This window comes from Rhinatrema bivittatum, chromosome 4, assembly GCF_901001135.1.
Source record: "Rhinatrema bivittatum chromosome 4, aRhiBiv1.1, whole genome shotgun sequence".
In the NCBI taxonomy this organism is placed as follows: Eukaryota; Metazoa; Chordata; class Amphibia; order Gymnophiona; family Rhinatrematidae; genus Rhinatrema; species Rhinatrema bivittatum.
This window is the reverse complement of record NC_042618.1, coordinates 168,445,983-168,473,861: the sequence shown is the minus strand read 5'-3', so window position 1 is coordinate 168,473,861 and position 27,879 is coordinate 168,445,983. Positions and strand designations below refer to the sequence as shown.

The 27,879-nt window shown below is 49.0% G+C and overlaps 2 protein-coding genes across 3 annotated transcripts in view; both read right to left on the bottom strand.

The window, feature by feature from the left end:
• RNF213 (ring finger protein 213) overlaps positions 1-27,879 on the bottom strand; it is a 413,312-nt gene that overhangs the window by 212,822 nt on the left and 172,611 nt on the right. For both annotated transcript variants that reach the window (XM_029599190.1, XM_029599191.1), the window contains exons 19-24: positions 26,597-27,201; positions 20,282-20,447; positions 15,403-15,620; positions 5,493-5,633; positions 3,188-3,352; positions 1,832-3,023 (exon numbers count right to left, since the gene is read on the bottom strand). In XM_029599190.1, coding sequence (XP_029455050.1) covers positions 1,832-3,023; positions 3,188-3,352; positions 5,493-5,633; positions 15,403-15,620; positions 20,282-20,447; positions 26,597-27,201 — 2,487 coding nt within the window. The remainder of the gene's footprint in view (positions 1-1,831; positions 3,024-3,187; positions 3,353-5,492; positions 5,634-15,402; positions 15,621-20,281; positions 20,448-26,596; positions 27,202-27,879) is intronic.
• Positions 7,048-10,464, bottom strand: LOC115090287. The gene is made up of 2 exons (XM_029599193.1): positions 7,929-10,464; positions 7,048-7,856 (listed from the first exon to the last, which is right to left on the bottom strand). Exons 1-2 carry the CDS (start codon positions 9,496-9,498, stop codon positions 7,462-7,464), a joined length of 1,965 nt encoding a protein of 654 aa, XP_029455053.1. The 5' UTR covers positions 9,499-10,464; the 3' UTR covers positions 7,048-7,461.

Genomic DNA, 27,879 nt, shown 5'->3' with positions numbered 1-27,879 from the left:
GCTGCTGACTTCCCCAAGTCCATCTGCCTTCTACCATGAGGAGGCAAGATGGTCGTCACTTTTTTCCCCCTCACTGGCGGTCTGGAAGCAGGCACCCGAATAGCAGGTAAATTGCTTGTCTGCTGCCCACAGAAGCTGCCTTCACCCCTGGAGAAACAATTAGGAAAAGGCACACCTGCTCTCAGATGTGACCGCTTCAGCCCACAGACTGCAAAACCTTTAGAGTGCTCCACTACCAGCGCCATGTTGCTCTCACACACACACACACGCCATGCTGACAGCTGTCTCCCACCAAGCGCACACAATGTCACCGAGCCCTACCGGACCCCGGCTGCGGAAAAGCGGCCTGCAGATGCACATTGCACCACCTGCACAAAAACTCCCGGAACTCCTGTGTGCAATTGTGGCCTCCCTCCTCACCCCCTGTTCTAGCACAGCCAGCATTTCACAGGCGCTGGCAGCCTACTCCCTTTTTTTGCCACAAAAAAAAAAAAAAAAGGAAGGCAGTACACTTAAAACAAGACAATAGCAGGAATACTTTCCTCGAGTCTTGTAGCCAGGAACAAGTGAAGACCAGGAACTGGCGAGGAGGATCCAGAGGAACTGAGAGAGCCAGGAATCCTGGCTTTCAAGTCCTCTGATGGTTTCAGACCGAGACAGCCAGGGATTTCTAACCCCCTGCTCGACGGGCTCGATCTAAGGGATGGCCCATGAAGGAACATAGCAACTTAGGGAGCCAAATATATTAGAGATGTGAATCGGAACTGGAATCGGTTCAGTTTCAAATCATGCAATTTTTTTCGTTCGGCCCGATTGCGATTTTGTTTATCGACTGCGCCCGATCCGATAAACAAAAAACCCACCCTGATCCTTTAAAACCACCCCCTTAGCCTCCACCACCCTCCAGACCCCCCCCCAAAAACGTTTTAAAATTACCTGGTGGTCCAGCGGGGGTCCCAGGAGCGTTCTCTCTCGCTCGGGCTGTCGACCGATAAACAAAAACCCCACCCGACCCTTTAAAACCGCTCCCTTAGCCTCCACCACCCCCCTGACCCCCCAAAAAACGTTTTAAAATTACCTGGTGGTCCAGTGGGCCCCGGGAGCGACCTCCCACTCTCGGGCCGTCGGCTGCCACTAATAAAAATGGCGTCGATGGCCCTTTGCCCTTACCATGTGACAGGGTAACCGTGCCATTGGCCGGCCCCTGTCACATGGTAGGAGCACTGGACGGCCGGCGCCTTAGGCTGAGCACGAGAGAATGCTCCCAGGACCCCCGCTGGACCACTAGGTAATTTTAAAACGTTTTTGGGGGGGGGGGGTCGGGAGGGTGGTGGAGGCTAAGGGAGCGGTTTTAAAGGGTCGGGGTGGGTTTTTAGGTTGTGCCCTAACTCCCGTTTCTGTGCACTAACCCAATTAACGATTTTTTCACGATAAATCGGTGGAATTTCTATTGTATCGCACTCTTTAACGATTAATGACGATTTAAAAAATATTGGACGATAGTTTACATCGTCAAAAAACGATTCACATCCCTAAAATCTATCTTCTTCCTTCTTTTCCTATTCTTTTTTTTTTCACTCCAGACTGCAGGTTTAACATCTCTACCATCTGCTGGAGACAGAGAAATACTGAAGGACTGCAGGTGGCACTCTTGGTTAAGTAGCAGTGTCTCAAAGTTTTGTTCTCTGCCTCCATCTCCTGGGTAGGGAGGCATAAACCCACTTGTCTATACTGATCTGGGGTATGTACAGGAACTGAAAATTAACCCAAGGAAGGAAGAGCATAAAACCTTTTTAGAACTCACTGGGCATTCAAGGGCAGCTCAACTCACCAACTCCAGCTCGTTTAGAGGACACAATCCCCACACAGGTTCCATCCTTGAACACAGATGCTGCTGACAGGATCCCCCGTGGCACAGTAAAATGTTTTTGCAGATACTTTTGAATGCGCTCTGGTGGCTCCTGCGGGATTATGTGCACTTTGTGCTGGCTGAAGACAGAGGGAATGTAGTAATGCTCCTGGTTGCAGTTACAGAGCATCACCAGCTGGTATGGCTCCTTGCACTGCGCCTCCAGTCTCCGGAACAGCTGCTCTGCTTTCAATCCAACTTCAAAGACCAGCTCATCTGCATGCAACAGGGTGTAAACCTTTTTCTCCTTGCTGCCAGGGGTAAGGCACCTCCTCAAGAACAGCTCTACTGGCTCAAATGTGGTTTGTGGGGTGCACAGAAGCACCTCATCATAAGTGGGCAGAGGCTGGTCTGGGCTGTGCATGTAGATTGCCAGTGCAGAAGGCAGAATCTCAAGAGGGGGGCAGAGGATGAGATTAGGATTACCTGGCAGCAGGCTTGGAGGCAGCGTTCTGTTCACTGTCTTCTGTTCAGTCTCTGCTAGGAAGGCCAAACAGTTCCCGAGAGTATTGATATCTAAGGATCCTGGCATAAAGGAGCTCATATTCTCCATGTAAGAAGCCCAGAGCTCTTCTAGCTGCCTCGTCATCTCAGCACATGACATGCTTGGCAACTCTGCAGCATTCGCATGGAGAAGAGAAACATTGGACTGTGACACTGTACTTCCTTCATCCCATGAGAGCCTAGGCCACAGCTGTGACATTCGCTTAAGCTCATTCAGGGACGATTGAACATGGGCGCTGTTGGAATTTATGAAGGAAAGCATCGTCATGGCATCTTCAATAACATGTGTGTGCGCAAGCCGCTGGCACAGGTACACCAGCTGCTCAGCTGTATAATAGTTCAGGTAATAGTGCTGGGAACGCATCCTGTCCATATACTCCTTCCATCTCTCCAGAAGCAGCTCCATCTCCTTGCAAAGGGCAGGGAGCAGATGCACCACAGACCCCTGCCCATCTATCGCCCCAACTGCTGCCAATTGGAAGTCCATATGGATGCCAATCCAGCTCTCAGAGGAACAGTAGACCTTGGCCTTCCAGTGCCTAAACAGCAAGTTCCCAGCAGAATGAAGATTGATGAAGGATGATGTTAGTCTCTGGACATTGGAGAAAACCTACAAGGAGGCAGGAAAATGGATTTTACAAAAAGAAGAGCAATGCCCGATACATAAACTATCCTGAGGTCCTGTTTCCTTCCAGGACACGTCAATATAGCAGATTATCGAACCTTCCATAAGTCAACTGTGGAGCAGAGAAAACAGCAATGGAAAGCACCCACCTCAGAGAACGTCTCCACTTCCATGCTGCCTTGCTCCCCCCGCCCGGACATCAGCATCAGCTTGTTCTGCAGCTCCTTCAGATCCTCCAGGGAATACAAACGCACCTCCTCCTCCCCATCGTGGCTCTCAGGGAGATTCAGACGCAGAACAGAGTCTGGAGTAACCTGCCAAATACAAACAGCACCCATTCATCTCTCAGGACATGCTGCAAGCACCCAATCATGTGTCTTGATGATAAACTCAGAACAAGTTTGCATAAATCAAACAGCAGCTGCCAACAATGGGCAAATTACAAGATGCATTGAATGGAGGGTGGAAAAAAAAAACCAGCCTCCCCCTATGTAAGGTCTTCATCAGGCCATGTGTGAAATAAAAGGTTCAGCATCGTTACTGGACAATATCAGATTAGCCCACATGGTGGGCTCTGGACTCTAATGTGTGAGAGAGGGAGGGTTTAGCTCAAGTCAGTTGGGTTTAAGAGCTGACAATTTCTGCTCTGCTACACTTCCTAGCATGGGTCTGAGCCTGAAACCCAAGAGGGAATAGAAGAAGTGTCTGGACATGTGAGCTCATTGGTTTGGCGGTGAAAAATCAGAGAAGATAGATGCAGCGATTTGTAAGAGAAGGAAGAGCTGGCAGGGGAAATATTCAATGTGTGGCAAAGTGTCAGCATGGAAAAAAAAACTTCTAAGGATTTCTATTTGGATAAAGTTTGATTGTCTGGTGAGGTATTCGGATGATAAAAGCAGTGCAAGTATATATACATATAAAGGCAGTTTCCTTAAACACGATGAGTACTGCAAGGGGAGACAACTGTTTAGCAGCTAAGATAATGGAAAACTGAAGAATTCCTCTGTTTCAGACCCCCAGAACTAAACATAAGCTGACAATTTGTAGCCAGAGAGCTAGCATGCACTATATTTTTCCCCCTACCCCTTTGAACTTCCAGCTCAAGTGAAAGGGACCTCCACTGGGCTATGACACCATAAGCCTTCATTCACAAGTACCTGGACATTTCTCCCTATTTTATAACCCTCCCCAACCCCCCTCTTTCTCAGTTATTATTTATTTTTATTTATTTATTTATACAATTTTTATATACTGTTGCACAGTCAAGTTTCATCGCTACGGTTTACATAGACATAAAAATTAATGCAAAATATCAACAACTAAATGTGACATATTAAAAATAGCATATTACAGTTATAAAATCTAAAAATCATAAAAATCTTAAAATACTTCTAAAAATGCAAATACAAATATTATAGCAGCAATCCTCAACCAGGGGCCACACATCGCAAGAGTGGACCAGCAGCCTAGTGGTTAGAGCAGCTTGCTGAAAACCAGGAAAGCCAGGGTTGAAATCTTGCTGCCGTGCCTTGCAACCTTGGGCAAGTCCCTTCACCCTTCATTGCCTCAGGTACAAGTTTAGGATCTCATTTGCTAAGGCTTTTTCCCCAATTCTGTGCCTATGGGAAAAATGCCTAAGTAAATCAGGCCCCTGAATGTAACTTCTCTTGAGCTACCAATAAAAAGGCGCAAGCTACATCTAAATAAAAGTTTCCTTTGGAGTTTGGTACATGTACACCTTGAGGTCCATATTCAGCCACTTTTTGGCTCTGCTAGTACTGCTGTATATTCAGCTACTGCGATCCAGGCTGAAAATAAAACAAATGTAAGGTACAGAGAGGGTGGGAGCATAATGGTAGGGGGGACGGGTGGCCCAGAGATAAAGAGATTTGCAAAACAAAAAAAGATGGGACCAGGAGCGAGAGGTGGGAAGAGGAGGAGAGACTGGCATAGAACCCTAGCCCCTATATTTTTTTAAATAATCTACTACAAGGCACTTTGGGGATGAGGCGGCAGGCACAAGCCTTTGGAGCTCAGGTGGGAGGGAAGAGGGGGGCTGGTTAGGGCCTGCAAACCCACAATCTATTTTCGTTTTGTTTTTTTTTTAAACACTTCGGCACTTAACCAGTTATATTCTCTTGAATATAGTTGGTTAGGTGAAAAGCTATCCAGCTAAGCATAGCCGGGTAACTTTCTATATAACCAGTGATAAACAAAAGAATATCCAGTTATATTTAAAGTTATCCGGCTACTGTTAGTCGGCTAACTTTAATCAGGGATTTTCAGTGGGATGTTTATTTCACTGAATATTCAGGACAAATTATCTGGCTTGTCCACTAACTGGTTTACTGAATATTGGCCCAATTATTTTTAAAATAGTATTTTTTGCTTTTACCATGTGGGCAAGAACCAAGTCCTAATACAGATCAACTCGACCAGGGATTGTGTACTCACCTTCTGACCTTCTGCTGGAGCTCCGATGATATAAATTCCTTTCCTATTGATTGCAGTTGCCAATGATAGAGATGACAGTTCCACAGACCCATGGCTTTCTTTCACTGTTTTCAGCCACTCAAGATGGCGGGCAGAATCCATCTGGAAGAAAAAAAATTTTAAACCTAACATTTCAGCTCTCTCAACCCTTAGTTTATTACTCAGAGCAAGCTGGTAGAAATACTGCAGCAATGACAATGTCTTAAAATAATAGATGGGGAGGGAGAAAGGGAGCAGAGGCCGGGTCTTAGAAGAACTTAACATGTCAGCTAAATTTGACTGGAAGTATTAATGGAAGATGTAAGAAATGCAACATCTACTATACACTTGTTGGGATGATAAATGATACTTTTCACAGACCTTTGGAAATTGTTACTGACCCAATAACTCATAAGCAAAAGAAAATTAGGTCTTACCTTAGTTAATTTTCGTTCCTGTAGTACCACGGATCAGTCCAGACTCCTGGGTTATGCCCCCCCTCTAGCAGATGGAGACAGAAGTTTACAAACAAAACTCCGCCTATATCTAGGCTGGTGCCACCTACAGTCTGGCAGTCTTACTTAATGTCAAAGCAGATGAAGCCCCCAAAATCACTACAAACGAACTATATACAGGAACCTACCAACCAAACTAACGGCTCCACTATCCCCCAAATGGGACCAGAACCAGAGCCATCGATAACGGAGAAAGAGAAAACAGAGATAGAAAGGACAGGAAGAAAGCATCGTCTCCCCCAGACTCTCCGTCAGAACAGCAGACTCGACGGGCGGGACTCTGGACTGATCCGTGGTACTACAGGAACGAAAATTAACTAAGGTAAGACCTAATTTTCTTTTCCCTGTACGTACCCGGATCAGTCCAGACTCCTGGGATGTACCAGAGCTACCTTAACTAGGGTGGGATCCGGAGAGTCCCGCTCTGAGCACCCCTGCCCCGAAACCGCCACTACCTGGTGCATGAACATCCAGGCGATAATGACGCGCAAAGGTATGCAATGACTTCCAGGTCGCTGCCTTACAAATATCCTCCGCAGAAACCTGACTGCACTCCGCCCAGGAAGCCGCTTGAGAACGCGTAGAATGGGCTTTGAGCCCCACCGGGACCGATTTGCCGTGCAACAAATATGCGGAACCAATGGCTTCCTTCAACCAACGGGCAATAGTAGTCTTGGAAGCCGCCTGCCCGCGCCGAGGACCGCCCCACAAGACAAAGAGATGATCCGACCTCCGAAAAGGGTTCGTCACCTCCAGATAACCTAAAAGGGCTCTCCTTACGTCCAGGCGCCGCAAGTCTCGATAATTCGGAAGCGACCTATCAGCCTCAGAAAACGAAGGCAAATCTACCGTCTGGTTGAGATGAAACGCAGAAACCACCTTAGGCAAGAAGGAAGGCACTGTACGAAGCGACACTCCCGAATCCGTAATTCTCAAAAAAGGCTCCCGACAAGACAAGGCTTGGAGCTCCGACACCCTCCTCGCTGACGCGACTGCCACCAGGAAAACTACCTTCAGCGTCAAGTCCTTCACCGTAGCTCTGCGGATGGGCTCGAAGGGAACGGAGCATAAAGCCTTCAGAACTAAATTCAAACTCCAAGAAGGACACGGAGAACGGAACGGAGGCCGTAATTGCTTAGCTCCACGAAGGAAGCGCACGACGTCCGGGTGCGCCGACAATGTCCTCCCATGGACCTGTCCACGCAGCAAGGCAAGGGCCGCAACTTGCACTCTAAGCGAACTGGCAGACAAGCCCTTCGCCAAGCCATCTTGGAGGAAATGCAACACCTCCGGCACAGAAGCCTGCGTGGGCCGAATATCCTGTGCCAGGCACCAAGTCTCAAAAACCGTCCACACCCGCACGTACGCCAGGGAAGTGGAAGGCTTGCGTGACCTTAGCAAAGTCGTAACCACCGCATCAGTGTAACCCCGCTTTTTCAACCTACGCCTCTCAAAAGCCATGCCGCTAGACAAAAGCATTCGACCTGGTCGAAACAAACGGGACCCTGATGTAGCAGGTCCGGCACATAAGGAAACCGAAGGGGAGGCTCCAGCGCCAAGTTCTGAAGATCCGCGAACCAGGGTCGCCGCGGCCATTCGGGAGCAACCAGAATCACGGGCGACGGATGAAGTTCTATGCGCCTCAGCGTCCGACCGATGAGGGGCCACGGAGGGAAAACATAGAGAAGCACCCCTGTCGGCCAAGGCAACGCGAGGGCATCGACCCCTTCCGCCCCCGTTTCCCGGCGGCGAGCAAAAAACCGCGGAGCTTTGGCATTTTTGTACGTCGCCATCAGATCCAGAACAGGTGTTCCCCACCTGGCGCAAATTTTCCGAAACGCTACGTCCGCAAGTTCCCATTCGCCGGGATCTAGCCGATTGCGACTCAGGAAATCCGCCTGAACGTTTTCCACGCCCGCAATGTGCGACGCCGCTATGCATTGCAGGTGTCGTTCGGCCCATGCCATCAACTGTCGTGCCTCGGCGGCCACTGGTAGACTTCTGGTGCCGCCTTGCCGGTTGATGTACGCCACCGTGGTCGCATTGTCCGATAGAATCCTGACCGCCCGGCCTCGAACCAACGACAAGAACTCCCGCAGGGCTAACCTCACTGCCCTGGTCTCCAACCGATTGATGGACCACGTCGCCTCCGTCGGGGACCAGGTGCCCTGCACCGAACTCCGGAGACACACCGCGCCCCAGCCGTACAGACTGGCATCCGTGGTGACCACCGTCCACGAGGGCACATTCAGCGATATGCCCTTGGTCAAGTTTCCGGTACAGAGCCACCAGGCCATGCTGGAACGAGCCGAATGCAGCAGCGGCAACGGAAGACGGAACTGCTCCGACACCGGATTCCAGCGGGAGAGTAAGGCCAATTGCAAAGGCCGCATATGCGCGAACGCCCAAGGAACCAATTCCCGCGTGGACGTCATGGACCCTACCATTTGTAGGTAGTCCCAGACGACCGGCATGGGCTTGGCCAACAACTGCCTGGCTTGGCACTGCAATTTGACTCTGCGCTCCTGCGTCAGATATACCATGCCCCGCCGAGTGTCGAACAACGCTCCCAAAAACTCCAGGGATTGCGACGGTTCCAGCCGACTCTTGGCCCGATTGATTACCCAGCCAAGGTTCTGCAACAAATCGACCACTCGCTGTACCGCCAACCGACAGAGACGCTCGGACTTCGCTCGAATCAGCCAATCGTCCAGATACGGATGCACCAGACACCCTTCCTTGCGAAGATGAGCCGCTACCACCACCATGATCTTTGTAAAGGTTCGCGGGGCTGTCGCCAGACCAAATGGCAGCGCTTGGAATTGAAAATGCTGCCCCAACACTGCGAACCGAAGGTAGCGTTGGTGGTCCGCGCGGATTCCGACGTGCAGATACGCCTCCGTGAGATCCAGAGTCGCGAGAAACTCTCCTTGTCTCACGGACGCGATGACCGATCTTAGCGTCTCCATGCGAAACCTTGGGACCCGCAAGCACCTGTTGACGCCCTTGAGGTCGAGGATCGGACGAAACGTGCCCTCTTTCTTTGGCACCAGGAAGTAAATGGAATACCTGCCGCCGCGCAGCTCGCGGGACGGCACCGGCACGATCGCGCCTAGGGCTAACAGATGCCGGATTGTGTCCCGGAACGCCTGACGCTTCTCTGAGAACCCGCATGGCGACACCATGAAACCGGGACGGGGCCGCTGTGCAAAATCTAACGCGTAGCCGCGACTTATCACATCCAGCACCCACTGATCCGACGTGATCTTGGCCCACTCCCTGGCAAACTGCATTAACCTGCCGCCGATCACCGGTACCGGAGAGTGGGCCGGCCGCCCATCATTGTGGCAGCTTCCCGCCCGGGGTTCCGGACCCGGTCCCGGGTCTGCCAAACCGGCGGCCACGAAAGGACTGCGAGTACGACTGCTGCCTAGCCGCATTGTGGCGAAAAGAGGAGACCGCCCCTCGCGCATTACGGGGCCGACGACCCCCACGGAACCTACCTCGCGTGGACGGCGCCCCCCTTGATCGAGGCCTGTCCTCCGGCAGCCGATGTATTTTGTTCTCGCCCAAGGACTCAATCAAATCCTCCAGTTCCTTACCAAAAAGTAACTTCCCCTTAAACGGCAATGAACCTAACCGAGCCTTTGACGAGACGTCCGCCGCCCAATGGCGGAGCCACAACAAACGACGAGCCGACACCGCGGAGACCATTGCCCGTGCCGACGAACGGAGCAAGTCATGAAAGGCATCCGCGCTATAGGCAATCACCGCCTCCAGACGAGTCGCCTGCAGCGCTTCCTCCTGTGACAGACCTTCGTTAGCCGAAAGCTGCTGGGCCCACCTGAGCCCTGCCCGAAGAGAGAAACCGCTACAGATCGCCGCCCTTACACTGAGCGCGGAGACTTCAAAAATTTTCTTAAGCTGCACCTCCAGCTTACGATCCTGCAAATCCTTAAGAGCTGTCCCCCCTGTTACCGGGATGGTGGTCCTTTTGGTGACCGCCGCCACCGCCGAATCTAGTTTTGGAATCTTAAACAGCTCAAGCGCGTCCTCTGTCAGGGGATAAAGCTTATCCATGGCCTTGGAAACCTTCAACCCCAGATCAGGAGTGTCCCACTCCTTAAAAAGTAAGTCGGACACCGAAAAATGCAACGGAAAAGCCGTCGGAGGTCCCCTCAGCCCCAACACCACGGGGTCTGTACGCCCTAAGCGAGATTCCGGTCGCGGCAAATCTATCGCCAATTCCTCGAGGATCGCCGGAATCAATGGCGCCAACTCATCGCGCCGAAATAGACGCACCACCTTGGGGTCATCCCCCTCGGTGGCGTGGAGTCCACTCGCCCCACTGGCTCCCTGATCCCCTTCTCCGTCAATGCCTCGCGGCTGTGACTGCGGATCCGGATCCAGTTCCTCCGGATCCCCGGATTCGGACTCCGTCTCGGCATCCCCCCCGCGGAGCCCCCAAACGGAGCGGGCGTGCTCCCCCCGGGGGATCCGAGACCGAGAGGGACCGGGCGCGTCTCTTAGGGTCCGGTCCCCGAACCAAATCCGGCGCTCCCCGCGATCTCTTCCTGGCCTGCCTGCTAGCCTTAAAGGCCTTATGCATTACCAGCACAAAATCCGACGAAAAAGAGTCAGAGGAGCTGCGATCCGGATCCTCCTCCGGATCGCTAAGAGCAGGAGTCTGGTCACCCTCGGGGACCCGCCTCTGTGGGGACAGAGCGGGAGGAACGTCCTCCGATCTCCCCGGCGACGGGGGCGCCTCGCAAACTGGCTCTGCTGAGCCCAAAATGGCGGGTTTTCCCGCCGCTGAAATTGCCGCTGCCAAAATGGCGTCTGTTCCCGCGCTTCGCGGGAACGGACCTACGGCCCCCGATTTACGTCCCGAAGCCTTCGGCAGCCGCTGCCCCTCTGCGCTAGCGCCCGAAGAACCGCCCTCGCCGCCCGAGACGCAGCCTGAACAAAGGCTGTCCCGGGAGAGGCGACGGGCCGCCCCGCAGGCCCTGCAGACCGGCCGCCGCGGCATGCTCTCCCAAGCAGAGCAGAAAAAACAAAACTGACAATAGCAGCTACCCGCGGCGCCGATCCCGTTCCCCCTCGCGAACCCAACGAGCAGGAGAGAAAGAGAAGAGAAAGCAAGAGAGACAGAAAAAACAAACCAAGTAAATAATTTTTTTTTTTTTTTTTTTTTTTTGTGTACCGTTCGCCACCGGCTCCGGGACCACCTGGGGGGAGTGACCCGAGCTCCCCGGTATCACCCCCAGGCTCGGAACGCTGGCAAGGGCCCTCAGCCCACCCTCAGCGAGCTCAACTCCCAGGAGGGAAGGCCCCCGCGGGACCTCACCCCACCTCGGGAGGAGACGAGTTCGGACCTGCAGGCAATCAACTGCGGTCCGAGCCTCACAATTTTCTACCAGTCAAAAACCAAACAACTTAAGAAACTAAAGTCAAACCTTTCTCTTTTTTTTTTTTTTTTTTTTTTTTTTTAAACTAGGCCTCAGCTCAGACTGCAGGTTTTGCACCCTCTCCACCTGCTAGGAGACAGAAGAAGACTGCCAGACTGTAGGTGGCACCAGCCTAGATATAGGCGGAGTTTTGTTTGTAAACTTCTGTCTCCATCTGCTAGAGGGGGGGCATAACCCAGGAGTCTGGACTGATCCGGGTACGTACAGGGAATACAAAATATCAAATGAGTTTTTAAAGTAGAACAGCAATTGCATTAACAGTTGACCCAATGATTATATTTTCACATCCCAGCATTTGTTGATATAGGAAAATTGGTTCTTACCTGTTAATTTTCGTTCCTGTAGTACCACGGATCAGTCCAGACCGTGGGTTGAACCTCCTGCCCAGCAAATGGAGACAGACCAAAACTGAAAGGACAATATATCAGGACAATGCCTACCCTGCATCCCTTCAGTATAAACATTATCAAAGCAGATAACTATAAAGATAACCAGTAGAAGATCAAGCAAGCAACAAGAAACTGATAATTTGAACAATTCAAAGAACTCTGTATATAATCGCTCTTGCATAGATATCCATTTTCATCTAGTAGATGTTTCCGGTGCCTTAAAAACTATAATAGAAAGTCAAGGTATGCGATAGACTGTAAAGAAAGAAACTTCGAGCGAACGGACCAGACAGTGCATGGGAGGGAGTCTGGACTGATCCGTGGTACTACAAGAACAAAATTTAGCAGGTAAGAACCAATTTTCCTTTCCCTGTAAGTACCCGGATAGTCCAGACTGTGGTATGTACCAAAGCTTCCCTAAACAGGGTGGGACCGAGACAGTCCCGCTCGAAGCACCTGCCGTCCGAATGAGCCAATAACTGGAGCCTGCACATCGAGGCGGTAATGACGAGCAAAGGTATGTAGGGATTTCAAAGTAGCTGCTCTGCAGATTTCTTGCAGCGAGACTGACTCTCCGCCCAAGAAGTAGCCTGAGAATGCAAGGAGTGGGCCTTTAAGCCCTCCGGAACCTACCAGCCCTGACAGATATATGCCTACGTAATCGCCTCCTTTAACCAACGAGCAATCATAGCCTTAAAAGCCTTGTTCCCCCTATTTGGGCCACCCTATAGGACAAATAGATGATCAGAGACTCAGAACTAGTTTGTAACCTGGAGATAACGCAGTAAAACTCATTTTACATCCAGGCACCAGAGATCACCACCACACGTGTTCGCTATGTCTTCAGAAGAAAAAGCAGGGAGTTCCACCGACTGATTGACGTGAAAGGAAGACACAACCTTTGGCAAGAAGGAAGGCACAGTCTTGAGGAAGACCCCTGAATCAGAAAAACGTAGGAAGGGTTCCCTCCAAGACAACGCTTGGAGCTCCGACACCCGCCTGGCGGAACAAATAGAAACAAGGAAAACGGTCTTAAGAGTCAGATCCTTGAGTGTAGCCTGCCGGAGAGATTTGAAGGGCGCCTCACAGAGAACCCGAAGAACCAAGTTAAGACTCCACGAGGGTCAAGTAGCCCAGACAGGCGGATTCAAATGCTTGGCCCCCTGGAAGAAACGAACGACATCCGGATGAGCCACCACTGCGTAACTATCGGAGACACCATAGGCCAAGGGGAAGTCCCAACATCAGCAAAATCTCTAGTAGCCAACTCGCCTTAAGCAGCTAGACAGCATTAACACAGGCGAAGGGACAGCGATGTCTGGATTACCCTCAGATGGCAAATCTCACAGATAACAAGGAGCTTGGACTTGTTCACCCCCTGGCGCCTAGCTTTCCTGAGCATTGGCTCTAGGCGGCCTTCTGCGCATACACCAACGCCACCCAGGCGTAGGTGCACAACTCCAAGGACGTGCACAAATACGCACACAAGTTTAAATCACGATTGTAAGCACCAAGCACCCATGCAAACACACACTCAATTTAGGCCACAGCCATATGCGCACAAGAATCCACACATGCACTCACGTCCAGAAACCACCACACGGAGAAGTGCACACATACCTGAGTTCATGGCCAGATATATTACAACAGGCATCAGAGAATCCACTGAAGCCACCCCAAGATTCTCTGAGTTATCAGTGTTATTGACAGCTCCACCCGTTCAAAAAAACAGACCCAGAGTCCAGCGACTGCTCTTCTGAACATTTCTTTCTGGTGTGCACAGGAGTTTTCTGTGGCCGGGAAAACAGCAGAAGCCCAGGATGGAGATTTAGAGTGATACCCTGCTGCTCTCTTAGCCAGATATTCCTTATCCCATAAGTAACACTAAGACAGCGGAAACGTTCTGGGAGTCACCCGGGTCTCTATTCAGTGGCAAATCCTACCCATCACCTTGATCTAGAGGGAAATCCCCATATTCAGAGTCTCCTCAATCCTCCCTGGTGCTAGCAATCTCCGGTGAAAAACACGGTAAATATCTTCCTGCCTCCTGTGCTGATACCGATGGCCCCGGGAGAGCATTAAAAATGGCCACTGTTCCCATGCTGATTACCGCACTATTTGTGGCAAGCCCAGACCCCCTATGTTGACTGGGAAGCTGCAGCAGACGCCTCCCGAAGAGACTTGACCACCCCACACCCCCACCCCCCGTTATACAGGCCCGCACTGTTAAGCCACAAACGCAATAGTCCGCAAGCGCAGCAAGACTTGCCACGCGCCACTGCCCTACGGCTTCCTGGGCCATGCTTTGTGGAAACTATCATTCTGCTGCACTCATAAGGGGGAAGTTAAGTCGGTCCTGCACTACTCCACTGCTATGATCGCTGACCAACGATAGCACAGAGCTTTGCCGCTAAAGGAACCATGAGGCACTCTCTTTTTTGTCAATTAACTTTAACAATAAAGTTCAAAGACTCAACCCAGGTCAAATTAAAAAAAAAAAAGAAAAAAAAAAAAAGGGGGAGGGTTACTTCCCTGCTCCTCCAGGCTGTAGTGCAGAGTTGCCAGCAGAATCCAAGGCTACCTCATGGGGGAAGAGGGATCTGGACCACCAGATGTCCACCCCACGGAAATAGAAACGTAGGGATGTGAATCGGATCCGATATTGGATCCGATTCACATCCGATATCGGATCCGATTCACATCTATAGAGATGTGAATCGGAACCAGAATCGGATCCGATATCGGATCCGATTCACATCCCTAAAAACAAGCACACAGCATCATTCTCAAAATGTGCATTATAAGATTTTAACAAATTTTATTACACAACTAACGTAACAGTAAAACACAGAGAATGTGATTTTTACCTGTAAAAGTACCTTACAGGTACACTTGGCCAGGACCTACATCACTAAACAATTGTGAGTCTTTTTATGATTTAATGTAACCAAAACTTCTTGGCACCCGTTAGAATGTACTACAGTACGCCTACTCCTACATTATTTTATGTGCCTACATGTAAACTGTTGCGATGGTATATAACTTAGCGAAGGTATAGAAAAAGACTTTAAATAAATAAACAAACAAACAAACAAACAAACAAAAGGTCACCAACCACCTGCTCATGCACTTCACACCAGAGGGGACAGCCCCACCAGGTCCTCACACCCCCCAGGGAGGATCCAGAAAGCTTCATTTTTATTGAAATCCTCTTTTTTTTTTTCTTCTTCTCCTCCAGACTGTCTGTTTTATACCATCTACCTTCTGCTGGAGTCAGAGAAATAGTGAGCGACCGCAGGAGGTCCACTAGACCATGCAGCAGTGTCAGAAAAACTGTCTCCATCTGCTGGCAGGGAGGCAAAACCCAGGAGTCTTAACCGATCTCGGTATTGTACAGGAAGGGAACGGCTTCATTTAGGCGACACATCGACACACTACTGCAGTACTAATGCTCCAGTTTTCACATGGCAGCAATGCTGCACATACACATTTGAGTCAGTTATTAGAAGTACAACTTTACCAGTTTCTTTGGCAGCTTTTCATCACTGTCCAGAGCCTTCCACAGCTTCTGCAAACAGTGCATGAGCCCTGCAAAGCCCATATCTGTCTTCAGCTCATAGAGCAGGGAAGAGTAGCCCAAGATGGCATCATGAAAGCAGGCCACCCGGTCCACGTCCATGTCGTTCTCACCCGCAGAGATGGACGCCAGGTCTACAAAGACCTTCAGTTCGTTGACATCTAAAGAGGGAAAGAAAAATGATGTGGGCAGGTGACAGTCCCAGATGGAAATGCTACAGCGTTACATAAGCCAAAGGACAAAGTTAACACATGGTCAACTCCAGAAAGCTGCACCAACAAATCACAACAAAAAGAAGTGCTCTAAAGCTTTGGCATTTTCTGAGGGCTTTTTTTTTTTGCTTTTCACACTCTGTCACTATTTATTTATTAAGCACGTTTATTTGATCAGGCTTTAGGCCCTTTTGCTCTCCTGAAACAAAAATAAGGTTTAGACTCATTACCTGAGGGCAAGCACACAAATACAAAAGGCTGAACAGGGGGAAAAAAAAAATAGTATGTCGAAGAGAAAAAGAAAGACGGAGGCGCCCTGAGTTCTGCCAGGACCGGGTCCATCTGAGCTGGCATTGTGGCCGTAACCGCATCATCAGCTGGTGGCACTTCAATCCCCAGTTCTTCTAGGATGAAGGGAATGAGAGGCTCCAGCTCTTCCCTTTGAAATAAACGTAGCACACGGGGTCATCCCCTTCGAGAGGTGGGCCCAGCAAAGAAAAATCTGGATCCGGATCCTGGTCTGGAGTAAAGGGTGGTTGGGGCGGATCCGGAAGGGGGGGGCACCCCACCGGGACCACACTAATCCTGACGGAGCCCTGAGGATCCAACGCCATGGGAGCGGGCGGAGTGGCCATCCGTGGAATTTTGGCGGGCGGAGGGCTTGGGGGAGGGTCCTCCTCCTCCTGCAAACCAGACAGCAGAAATTCTGAAGAAAATCTCTTCCTGGGTCTCCCGGGGAGGAGGAGGAGGAGGAGAAGAAGGGGGGGGGGGTTATCATAATCCTCATTAGGGGGTACAGGACTCAAATCGGGGGGGGGGAATCCATCTCCCCTTCCCCCTGCAGCTCCAAATCAGGAGCTGAAGAAATACTCAAAATGGCCACCTTCCTGCGGTTTGCCGAGATGGAAACGGCCTGGCCATGCGGCAGGAGGAACGCCCCGGGCCCCCAATGGAGTCAGCACCTTGGAGGAACCATCCCCACCCGGCAAACAGCCCGAGCAAAGCCCTTCGTGGGAGAGCCGCAAGGCAGGCTCCCCACAGGTTAAACAACAGTGCGATCGCGGCATGATTGACAGGGCAGCCCGCGAGCAGGAGAGAAAGACAGCTGATGAGTGCCGGGAAGAGGAGCAAGTGCAGGCATATGAACCCTGCCCGTTCCCTGCTCTGCTTCAGCAGAGGAAATGAACTGCCTTCCGATTAAAGGTAAAAACTTTTTTTTTTTTTTCAAACTTAATCAGACAGGGGAATGAACTTCTCTGTAATGGCTGCAGGGGAATCACCACATCCCAGGGCTCAAGGCAGTTACTTAGGGGGAGTGACTGGACCACCAGGGAAGGGAACCTAGACTGAGAACTCAAGGGGCAAGCCCCTCTAGGGCCCCCAAGAGCGAGGAGACAGCGCTATCCCCTAAAGACAGAGCCGCTTCAAAAACAGTTGAAAAAGTTTTTTGTTTGTTTTTTCTAAATTAAAACAACCGGAACACTAATACTTGCTTGAGCTTGAGAAATATAGAGAAGAACCCCGCAGGGCATAGAAACAGTAATAAAGTGAGGGAACCGCAAGGTGAGCTGCCTGCATCTGCAGGAGACAGACAAATACTGAGGGATGCAGGGTAGGCTCTGTCCTGATATAGGATGCCCTTTCAGTTTTGGTCTGTCTCCATCTGCTGGACAGGAGGCTCAACCCAGGGTTTGGACTGATCCGGGTACATACAGGGAACATCCGGGTACATACAGGGAACTCCTCCTTTTGGAATATGTGGATCACCCTAGGGTATTCCCCTCAGTCAGCAACTGAGACAGAAGCCATCTGATCATCATCTGGATCATGTGCAGGATCACCTCCAGAAGCCACCTGCGGATCCCCTGCCTCATCGGAATCCATAGAAGATTCCTCCGTCCTCTCTCGAACGGCCTCCAAGGCCCAAAAGATGGAGGATCCCCCCAGACTTTCCTGGAGGCCTCACTTCACACCTCTTAGCCAGGAGCGGGAACTTCTAGGACAGCTGCCGCTTTGCTCCTACCTCCTGCTTGGCTAAATAAGCCTCGTGGAGTAGAAGGACAAAGTCAGCCAAAAAAGCCTCTGAATCACCGACATCCTCACTGATCGCTTCTTAAGCATTCTCCCCTACGCTGTCTAGATCCCCAGGCGCTCTCTGCACCATTGGCAACAGAAGGGGAGCAGCATCTCTGGCCTCCCTGGATGCTGCCTGCTTACAACCATGCAGTGTCGAAATGGCCACCATCCCCTCCAAGTCCCCCAAGGCCTGCACAGCAACCCCGAAGATCAAGTGATCCACCAGGATGGAGCTGTACACAGCGCGCCTGCAGAAAGATGCGATAGTCTCTCTCCACAGGCACGACATGTCTTGCCTGTGCCATGCGTGCTCACCCGCATGGTGTGGTTAAAATTGACCCTTACACGATCTACCTTCCCAGCCCCAGGGCAAGCAATTGTGTGTGCTTCCCACTTCACCCTCTCCTGCTTCAGTTCATGTGGCCCGGACAAGAGCGCTGCTCTTTTCCTGGCTCTAGACTGAACTTTTTGGATTAAAAAAAAAAAAAGAAAAAGCAAAGGTTGTGGTTAGAGCAGCAGGCTATGAACCAGGAGACCAGGGTTCAAGTCCCACTGTTGCTCCTTGTCACCTTGGGCAAGTCACTTTACCCTCTATTGCCTCAGGTACAAACTTAGGGGCAGATTTTAAAAGGCCTGTGCGCATAAATCTGGCTGGATTTTCGCGCGCAGGGGGGGGGTTACGCGCGCAGAGTCTATTTTGCATAGGCTCGGCGACGTGTGCAAGCTCCGGGACGCTTGTATGTCCCGGGGCTTTGAAAAAGGGGTGGGGTGTGGGCGGGGGGGCCAGTCCGAGGGCGGGACCGAGGCCTCCAGCACGGCGGCAGAGCCAGGGGATTGCGCACTGGCCAGAGGCAGGCATAAATAAGAAAACTAAGGTAGGTGGGGGAATTTAGGTAGGACTGGGGGGGGCGGGGTTAGATAGGGGACGGGAGGGGAAGGTGGGGGGAGCGGAGGGAACGGGGAAAGCCATCGGGGCTCCCCTAGGGTTCATCGCGCGCAAGGTGCACAAGTGCGCGCATGTTATAAAATCGGGCGTAGATACTAAAATCTGGCCCTTAGATTGTAAGCCCTTGGGGGTTGGGAAAGACTACTGTACCTGAATGTAATCCACTTTGAAGTGCTGAAAAAGTGTGAAAAGCAAAATATAAAAATCTAAATCTAAAAGTCTAAATTTCTCTTCTTTGGTCATGGAGTGGCAGTGCCACCAAGACCCTAGGAAGGAGAGGCAGTGCCACGCTCATTGCCACACAGTGAAGGTGGAGTAAACGCACTGCTCTCTGCTGCAGCCATACATCCTCACATCTCCTCTTTGCATTCGATCTCTCTTCAGTGTGATGTTGAAATGTGTTACACTAAGTGCATAGCAGGACTCTCTTCTTATAGAAAGACTCACGATACTTTAGATTAACAAGGAAATCTAACAGATAAGAATAGGGCAATGCATTCAAGCTACAAGGTACTCTGCCTATTCTTAAATAAGATGGTGCTTGTTAACACCGATCCAAAAAAACCCAAAACAATCCTCAATCTTAAAATATTGATAAGGGTACAAATGAGGTGGGTGTGTGCGGTGGTGGGGAGCCACTAGACTAATAAAGGAGACATATAGGCTTAGGGGGTTATCTGTAACTACTGTTCAACTGCACCTCCGTGACCACCGCTGTCAAGCTGAATATGTACTGTAGGCATGCGTGCTTTTCAAAGCCATTTAAATAATTGTGTTTTCACGCCAAAATCTGCATGTTTCAACGTGCCTCCGTGATCATTGCTGTCAAACTGCACTTATGATCACAACAATGTGACTTCCACAATATAACAGTACAGTTATAGCCCCTGAAGCAGCTCAGAATTGAGCGAAACTCGGCCTGAGTCAGGCATTTTTTTTATCAATAAAGTTTACTTGGTGTTTACTAAGCCTATATGTCTCCTTTATTAAGTCTAGTGACTCCCCACCACCGCACACACCCACCTCATTTGTAGCCTTTTCAATATTTTAAGATTGAGGATGGGTGTCCAAAGCAGGGATCTCAGAGCTGATGTTTTACTACTGAAGTAGTTACAAATAAAACAAGGAATACAATGAAATGAAAATGAAAGGCTAAAGGGTGATCGATTTCGCCACCTCCATAGGACTCTTTGCATAAAGACTGGCAAACTTATGCAACATTCTGTCAGCAGCAGTTATGGCTACAACACTGAATCAATTCAAAAGTGAATTCAACAAGACTTTATAAGAAATAGGATATTGGTGAGCGTGATAATACAGCTACACACTAGGGACAAGTGCTGATCAAGCAGTTCTAAGCCCATCTGGGACTGGCAATAGATTTTTTTGTTCCAGCAGCAGTGGTTACAGACAGGGATTTTTTGCCATTCCCTGCTCTGCCATGTAAAGAGCTGTCAGACAATCAGAAGGCCGGATTTGTAACCCTGGATGTATCTTGATTAGCTACCTATGCCTAGTAGCACTATAGAAAGGAAAAGCAGTAGCCCTAAAAGCCTTCAACACAAATGACAAACTTATGTTTCTTTACCTCTCAGAGCATCGGTAACCCAGACAATGAAATCCTTCCTGCGTGTGACCTCCTTCAGACATCTCTGGCGCATCTCACTGATCTCCAACAGCTCTTGCTTTGTTTGCATCAGCTCATCATTGATACAGGAAAGTGACTGCTGCTTAAAGAACTCAAAGTCATCGGCCTGCAAAGAAAGGCAGCCACAAGAAGTGAGAATCCGCTGTCTTGGTGTTACAGGGTGTAAAGCAAAATTGCTTACCTATAATAAGTGTTATCCCAGGACAGCAGGATGTAGTCCTCACATATGGGTGACGTCACTGGACGGAGCCCTATCACGGAAAACTCTCTGTCAAAGTATCTAGAAACTTTTGACTGGCACACTGAGCCCACTGAGCATGCCCAGCATGGCATGATCCCTCGAGCCACAGGGGTCTCCCTTCAGTCTCGTGTGTAGCAATAAGCATTAGCAAAAATAAAATAATAAAACGTATCGGACCCAACTCCGCGGGGTGGCGGGTGGGTTTCGTGAGGACTACATCCTGCTGTCCTGGGATAACACCTATTACAGGTAAGCAATTTTGCTTTATCCCAGGACAAGCAGGATGATAGCCCTCATATATGGGTGATTAGCAAGCTACAGGCTGAGTCATTCTTGTATTGGACCAACAGCAAATAACTTGTGCAACGGGCACAACAACTGGTGTACTATTGAAAAAAAATGGGAGGCAGTCTGAAATCAGAGCAGGTTGGATGCGGAAGGAGTTGGGATTACGCTGGAAACAAGTTCTGTAAGACAGATTGTCCGTAGGCTGAATCTTGTTGTCCTTCCTTGTCCAAACAATAATGAGCTGCAAAGGTGTGAAGAGGTTGACATTGCTCTGAGTGCGCCTTTACTCGTCCCTGGAGAGGAAGGCCTGCTTTTTCATAGCAGAAGTCTATACCATCTGCTAACCAGTTAGAGAATGTTTGTTTGCCTACTGCCATATCCGGTTTGTTTTTATCAAAAGAAACAGAGTTGAGTGGATTTCCTATGGATTGCAGTGCGGTCTAGGTAATACGCAAGTGCACGTTTACAGTCCAAGGTGAGCAAAACACTCTCACACCTTAGTGAGAGTGAGGTCTTGGGAAGAATGTGGGCAAGACTATGGACTGATTCAAGGAATTTTGGGTGAGTACGGAGGACCACTCGGTCATGTAGGAACCTTGAATAAGGTGAGTATGTGACAAGTGCTTGTAACTCACTAACCCTTCTAGCAGATGTAATAGCCACTAGAAAGAGAACCTTCCATGTAAGAAATTTAATATTGCAGGAATCCATGGGTTCAAAGGGAGAACACATGAGTCTTGTTAGAACTACATTAACGTCCCATTCTGGGACTGGTGGCCGTAACGGGGGTTTAAGGTGAATTAAACCTCTCATAAACCTACCGACAAGGGGTTGCGTTGATATTGGTGCATCCCCTACTGTATTATGGTAAGCTGAGATAGCACTTAAATGTACCCTTACCGGCGTAGTCTGGAGACCAGAATCTGAAAGGTGCCAGAGATAATCTAATAAAAATGATGTGGGGCAGGAAAAGGGGTCAATACTTTTGTGTGCACACCACATGGTGAATCTTTTCCACTTAGAACGATAGGTTTTTTGTGTCGAAGGCTTACGTGAAGCCATAAGCACTTGAGACACATTAGTTGAAAGATTGAGTGGTTGCAGGATCAAGCTTTCAACATCCAGGCTGTTAGAGATAGGGATTGAAAGTTGGGATGGCACAACCTGCCCTGATCCTGAGTTATGAGAGTGGGAGCTGTGCCCAGGTGAATTGGTTCTCTGATCGAAAGGTCGAGAAGTATGGGAAACAACACTTGTCGAGGCCAATCGGGGGATTCCTTGTATAGAAGGCCTGAATTCCTGGAGCGAGCAAAGGCGTCCCTGGCAAACATGTTGGTCTGCTTGTATAGGGAGCAGAATCTGTCCACTTTACGATTCAGTTCGGATGCAAAGAGGTCTAAGGTTGGTTGGCCCCAGCGTTGGAATATTCTGGTCGTCAAAGGATCCAGGGACCATTTGTGGGAATGGAACTGACGACTGAGGTGATCTGCAACTACATTGTGTATGCCTGCTAGATAAGTGGCCCGGAGAAACATGGAGTGTGTCAGAGCCTAATCCCAAATCTGTGCGGCTTCTTGGCAGAGGAGATACGAGACTGTGCCTCTTTGTTTGTTCAAATACCACATGGCTACCATGTTGTCTGTTTGTATCAGAACAGTCTTGTGTGAAAGGCAGCCCTTGAATGCATATAGAGTATAACGTATAGCTCGAAGCTCCAGGAAATTGATTTGAAATGTTGCTTCGAGTTTTGTCCAAGTACCCTGAGTCTGGAGATTGTCTATGTGTGCTCCCCAACCTAAGGTGGATGCATCTGTAGTTAAAGTTACTTGCAGAACTGGTTGTTGGAAGGGTAGGCCTGTGCGCAAGTTGTTCGTGTTCGCCCACCAGAGGTTCGATCAGAGAGCCTTCTCGTATTCTCTACAAAACTCTCACAATTACCCATAACGCCATTTTCTCCCACCACTCCAACTGGCTCGACCATCCTTTCACCTCTGCTAACCCGAATCGTCCCACTAGAACAACCAACAAAGGAACCCTTCATGTGCCCTCCCTAAAAATAGCACACCTATCCACCACAAGAGAACATGCTCTCACGATCGCAGGCCCATCGCATTGGAACTCCCTGCCTTCAACACTCCATCTCGAATCCTGTCATTTCAAATTTAGAAAAAAACTAAAAACATGGTTGTTTAGACAGGCATTTCCTGACTAACCATCTCTCCCTACTTCTATCTACCTCTGTTAATTCCATTATCTGACACCTTCACTACTACCATTGTACTATATGTTTATATGCACCCTTGTACATAATGTATTTAATAGCATACAATTATTCATGTCACTTAGCATGATATATACCAATAGTCACATATATTAAGAACCTCTCGCTAGTTGCGCTGTTTATTTTCTATGCCTTTCTTTATGCGTGCACCCTGCCCCACTATTTTGTACCCTTGTTGAAATGTAATTTCCAAACATTTTGTTAAGATGTAAACCGATGTGATGTACACACTAACACTGGTATATAAAAGGTTTTAAATAAATAAATAAATAGTTGGTGGGTTATTTGAATTGGAGACGACAGTGGTTGAATGGCTTGTATCCACTGTGATCTTAATGTTCATTGGGTTATTCTCATGGCTAATCTGGCCATAGGAGTGACATCGACAGTGGAGGCCATGTGGCAGAGCAGAGTTAGAAACTGATGGACTGTCGCATGTTTCTTCACGTGCAGAGATTTTGCAAATGTGGAGTGTGTGTCTGCGCGGTCCTCTGGGAGGAAGGCTCTTGATATTGTGGTGTTTAACTCTGCTCCGATGAACTGCAGTAGGCGAGATGGTATGAAGTGGAATTTTTGGTAATTGATTAGGAATCCCAATGAGTGGAGCAGATTGATTGTGAGCCTGAGAGAGTTGAGAGCTCCTTGTTTTGACTGGCTTTTGATGAGCCAGTCATCCAGGTAAGGAAAGACGTGTATGCTTTCCTTGTGCAAATAGGCCGCTGCCACCACTAGGCAATTTGTGAATACTCGGGGTGCTGAGGTAAGTCCGAATGGCAGGACCCAGTATTGAAAGTGTTGATGACCCACCAGGAAACGTAGGAACTTTCGATGAGGAGGGAATATTGGTATGTGAGCGTAAGCGTCTTGCAGATCCAGAGAACAGAGCCAATCTCCTGCTTGAAGAAGGGGAAGCATGGTGCCTAAGGAGACCATTCTGAATTTTTCTTTCCGTAGAAATTTGTTGAGATTTCGGAGGTCTAAGATGGGACATAGGCCTCCTGTTTTCTTTGACATGAGGAAATAGCGGGAGTAGAATCCTCTGCCCTGCTGAGGTCGGGGAACTGGTTCCACGGCCCTGGCTCTCAGGAGGATGGATAATTCTGTTTGCAGGAGAGTGATATGATCTTTGCGTATCCAAAGAGACTTTGGTGGAGAGTCTTTTGGTACTGTGAGAAAATCCAGTTGGTAACCTTGTGTTATAATGGATAGTACCCATTGATCTGTTGTGATGTTTGACCAATTGATTTGAAAGAAAGAGACCCAACCTCCCATTGGTAGATCTGGGATCGGGTTGGTGGAGTGGCTGCTGTCCTCTGGCAGGTTCTCAAAATCCTGATGCAGGGCCTGTCTGAGGTGGAGGTTGAGGCCTAGAAGCTCTTGATTGCCTAGTTGACTTCTCTGTGCTGGTCTGGATGCCCTACCATGGGGTGCTGGTGGATAATACCTTCGTGGCCTGTAATAGGGTTTCCTGGTGTCCTCTCTCACTGTTCTACGTACAGAAAAGGGCGTTTCTGTTGGAACAGCGGAGAGTTGGCGCAGAGTTTCAGAATGTTCTTTTAGTTGTGCCACTGCATCTTGAACCTTTCCCGCAAAATGGTTGTCACCAGCACAAGGCAGATCTAACTTTTCCTGAACCTCAGGCCTGAGGTCAGAGGCCTTCAGCCAGGCCCACCTACAGGCACTAATTCCCGTTGCAGCCATCCTGGACAAGGTTTCAAAACTATCATAGGCTTCACGGACTTCATGCTTGCCTGCTTCTAGACCTTTGTATATAATGTTATTTACCGAGTCTTGATATTGCTGAGGTAAGGACTCAAAGATAGTTGTTGCATCTGCTTCCATAGATTATGTGGATACTGAGTCATATATAATTGACATGACACAATCCTGGAGACAAGCATTGAACCTTGGAAAACCTTCCTGCCAAGACTATCTAAAAACTTTTGTTCCTTGCCAGGAGGTGTAGAGGAGTGTTGACGGATCCTCTTTCACTTCTGGGCGGATTCTACCACCACAGATTGGTGTGGGAGTTGGGGCTTTTGGTAACCTGGTATATGTTGTACTAGGTAGGTGGCATCCATCCTCTTGTTCACTGGTAGGATTGAACAAGGGTGTTCCCACAGCCTATGTTGTAGGTCAACCAGGTCTTCATGGACCAGTACTGCTAAAACTTCCTCAGGAGGATCCACAAATTGCAAAACCTTCAAGGTCTTTTGCCTCGTGTCCTCGTCTGCCACTAGCTGGAAAGGAATGGTATCAGCCATCTCCTTTACAAAATTTGAGGAGAGGTCCTCTGGTGGTGACTTCCTTCTTTCTTCAAGTGGGGATGGCTCAGACAGTATAACTTCTGATGAAGAAATCGGTGTCTCCCTCATCCCTGGTGTCTGATGAAGGACGTCGTGAAGGAGTAGTGTGGGTATCGCAAAGGCATCAATGTCATCGATGGTTTCTGCGGTGGCATCGACGGAGAAAAAATGGCATCTATGGAGACACCGGAATTCTCAGCCGAGAAATTCCAGATGGTCCTGGTACAGGTTTGGGCATCAGAGAAGCCCCGGAGGCATTGTCATCATCAACGGGAATCGGTATTTTTAGTGTCGTTGGTTGTATTGGAAGAGCACCGATGAGGGCATTGAACTTCGAGAGTATTGGTGCGAAGACTGAAAGGTCTGGCGCCAGCATGGGCATCGGCCCCGATGGTTGAAGGTCTCGGAGAGCGTCTTTGACTGCCTGGCGGATAAAACCACTGCCATTATGAAGGCCGGATAGCCGATGACCTGACAGAAAAATCTGTTTAACCGTAATCAAATGGGAAAAAACAAGTACTCACTGGCCGCTGGAGACAGGGAGACCCCTATGAAGGGGTGAATTGAGAAATTTTTAAACTTTTTCTCTAAATACTTGTGTGAGGAAACTCACACAGGGCTCCTGCATCGCGGAAAAACAAAGACTGAAGGGAGACCCCTGTGGCTCGAGGGATCATGGCATGCTGGGCATGCGCAGTGTGCCAGTCAAACGTTTCTAGAAACTGACAAAGTTTTCCGTGACAGGGCTCCGTCCAGTGATGTCACCCATATGTGAGGACTATCATCCTGCTTGTCCTGGGATAATATCTTTTCACCGAAGACTAGAGCCAGAGTGAGGGCATGTATGTACAAGTAGAAGCATGCATGTTTACTGAACAGAAATATTCTATGACCAAAATGTAAAAATATTCCACTGGGCATCTCTTGCAGGTCTGCCCACCCTGTCTTCTATAAACTCCGGAGGCCAGAATGGAGTCTGCTCTCTCTGATTTGCAGGACTTCATATTTCAATAAATTTTATTGTCTATAAAAAGTATTTATGCTTAGTAAAAATGATGAAGGTAACCCAATCTGCAGACCTCCTCCAAAAAAAAAAAAAAAGTCAAGTTGGTGCTACAAACTGAGTGCAAAATACTTACAAAATGTAAGAAGGTCTGGAGGATGTTGAAGTTGCCTGAGAGCCTGAAGTCATCCCTGACCTGCGCAATGACCTTAGCGGAATCAATGGCCAGGTGGAGCTGATGGTACTGTTGGATTTGTAGGAGACGAGAATCTATCCATTCTCTCTGGTTTCCAGCCTGCAGTTGGCTCATGATTTGGAAGTCCTTCCTCAGCTCCTCATAGCGATCTTTGTAGTCTCTGAATATGTCATCTACCACTGCAAATGTCAGCCTGCCAGATTTTAGGTCCTCATAAAGAGCTTCATATTTCCTCACACATGTACAGAACAGTTCTTGTTCTAGCTCTTCTAGGTTCAACTCTTTCTTCTGGATCCCTTCATAAATATCCTCTATCTCCTCCAGCTTGCTTCGGGCTTCCCTTTCCCAGCACAGCTGGAAGATGTGGCTCTGTCTGAAGGTGTGAATCTGCTTAGCCATGTCCTTCACCTTTTGGCTCAAGTCAAAGTGGATCACTGTAGGATGCTCATGGAGGAAAGAGTCCAGATGCATCACATTCACCACCTCGTCAAGCGGCTTCACACTCAGGTCCACCCGCTGCTTCTCCTGAAGATCATCAGTCTCCACTTTAAAACAAAGAGGAGACACATTACACACAATTATTATTACTTGTCATGAATGGAACTAGATTTACCCCTAAAAGCTTAAGTGACAAACAGGACAGAAAAACGAATCGAACTTGGACATGCTTTAAAATTAAATCCCATTGCCAAATCATTTTACAGAGTGGAGTGTAGGCGATATAAGAAACAATTCATGTTATCATTAATCTTCCAATGGAACTTGTATTCCATCTCTGCAGGAGTATCCTGTGTGAGAGACTTATGGGGCCCCATATCACAAACCATTCCCAGCTCTCTCACTACTCCTCACTGCAAGGTGCAACTTAAGACAAGGGGTCTTAAGCAACTAGCAGTATAACCCACCTGGGCCAATATCCTAAATACTAACACATCATCTCCACCACATCCCATCAGACCAAGATCAGGTAAAATTTCATTAGGACTGAGCTTTAGGCACCAAAACATTTTCCAGGCCCTAACAGTTCAGTCACACCCCATGGGACTTGCCTAATAAGATTTGCCATACAGGGTCAGACCAAAGGTCCATCAAGCCCAGCATCCTGTTTTCAACAGTGGTCAATCCAGATCACAAGTGCCTGGCAGGATCAATAATGTTTAATGGACATTTTCTCCAGGAACTTGACCAAACCTTTTTTAAATGCAGCTACACTAATAGCTTTC

Bases quoted from the DNA above. Each gene is read 5' to 3' on its own strand.
- LOC115090287 (XM_029599193.1), bottom strand. From the start codon at position 9,498: ATGCGCGAGGGGCGGTCTCCTCTTTTCGCCACAATGCGGCTAGGCAGC. The intron at 7,857-7,928 runs TTCAGGCGGATT...TAGCGTTTCGGA, and splicing joins CATTGCGGGCGTGGAAAACG to AAATTTGCGCCAGGTGGGGA.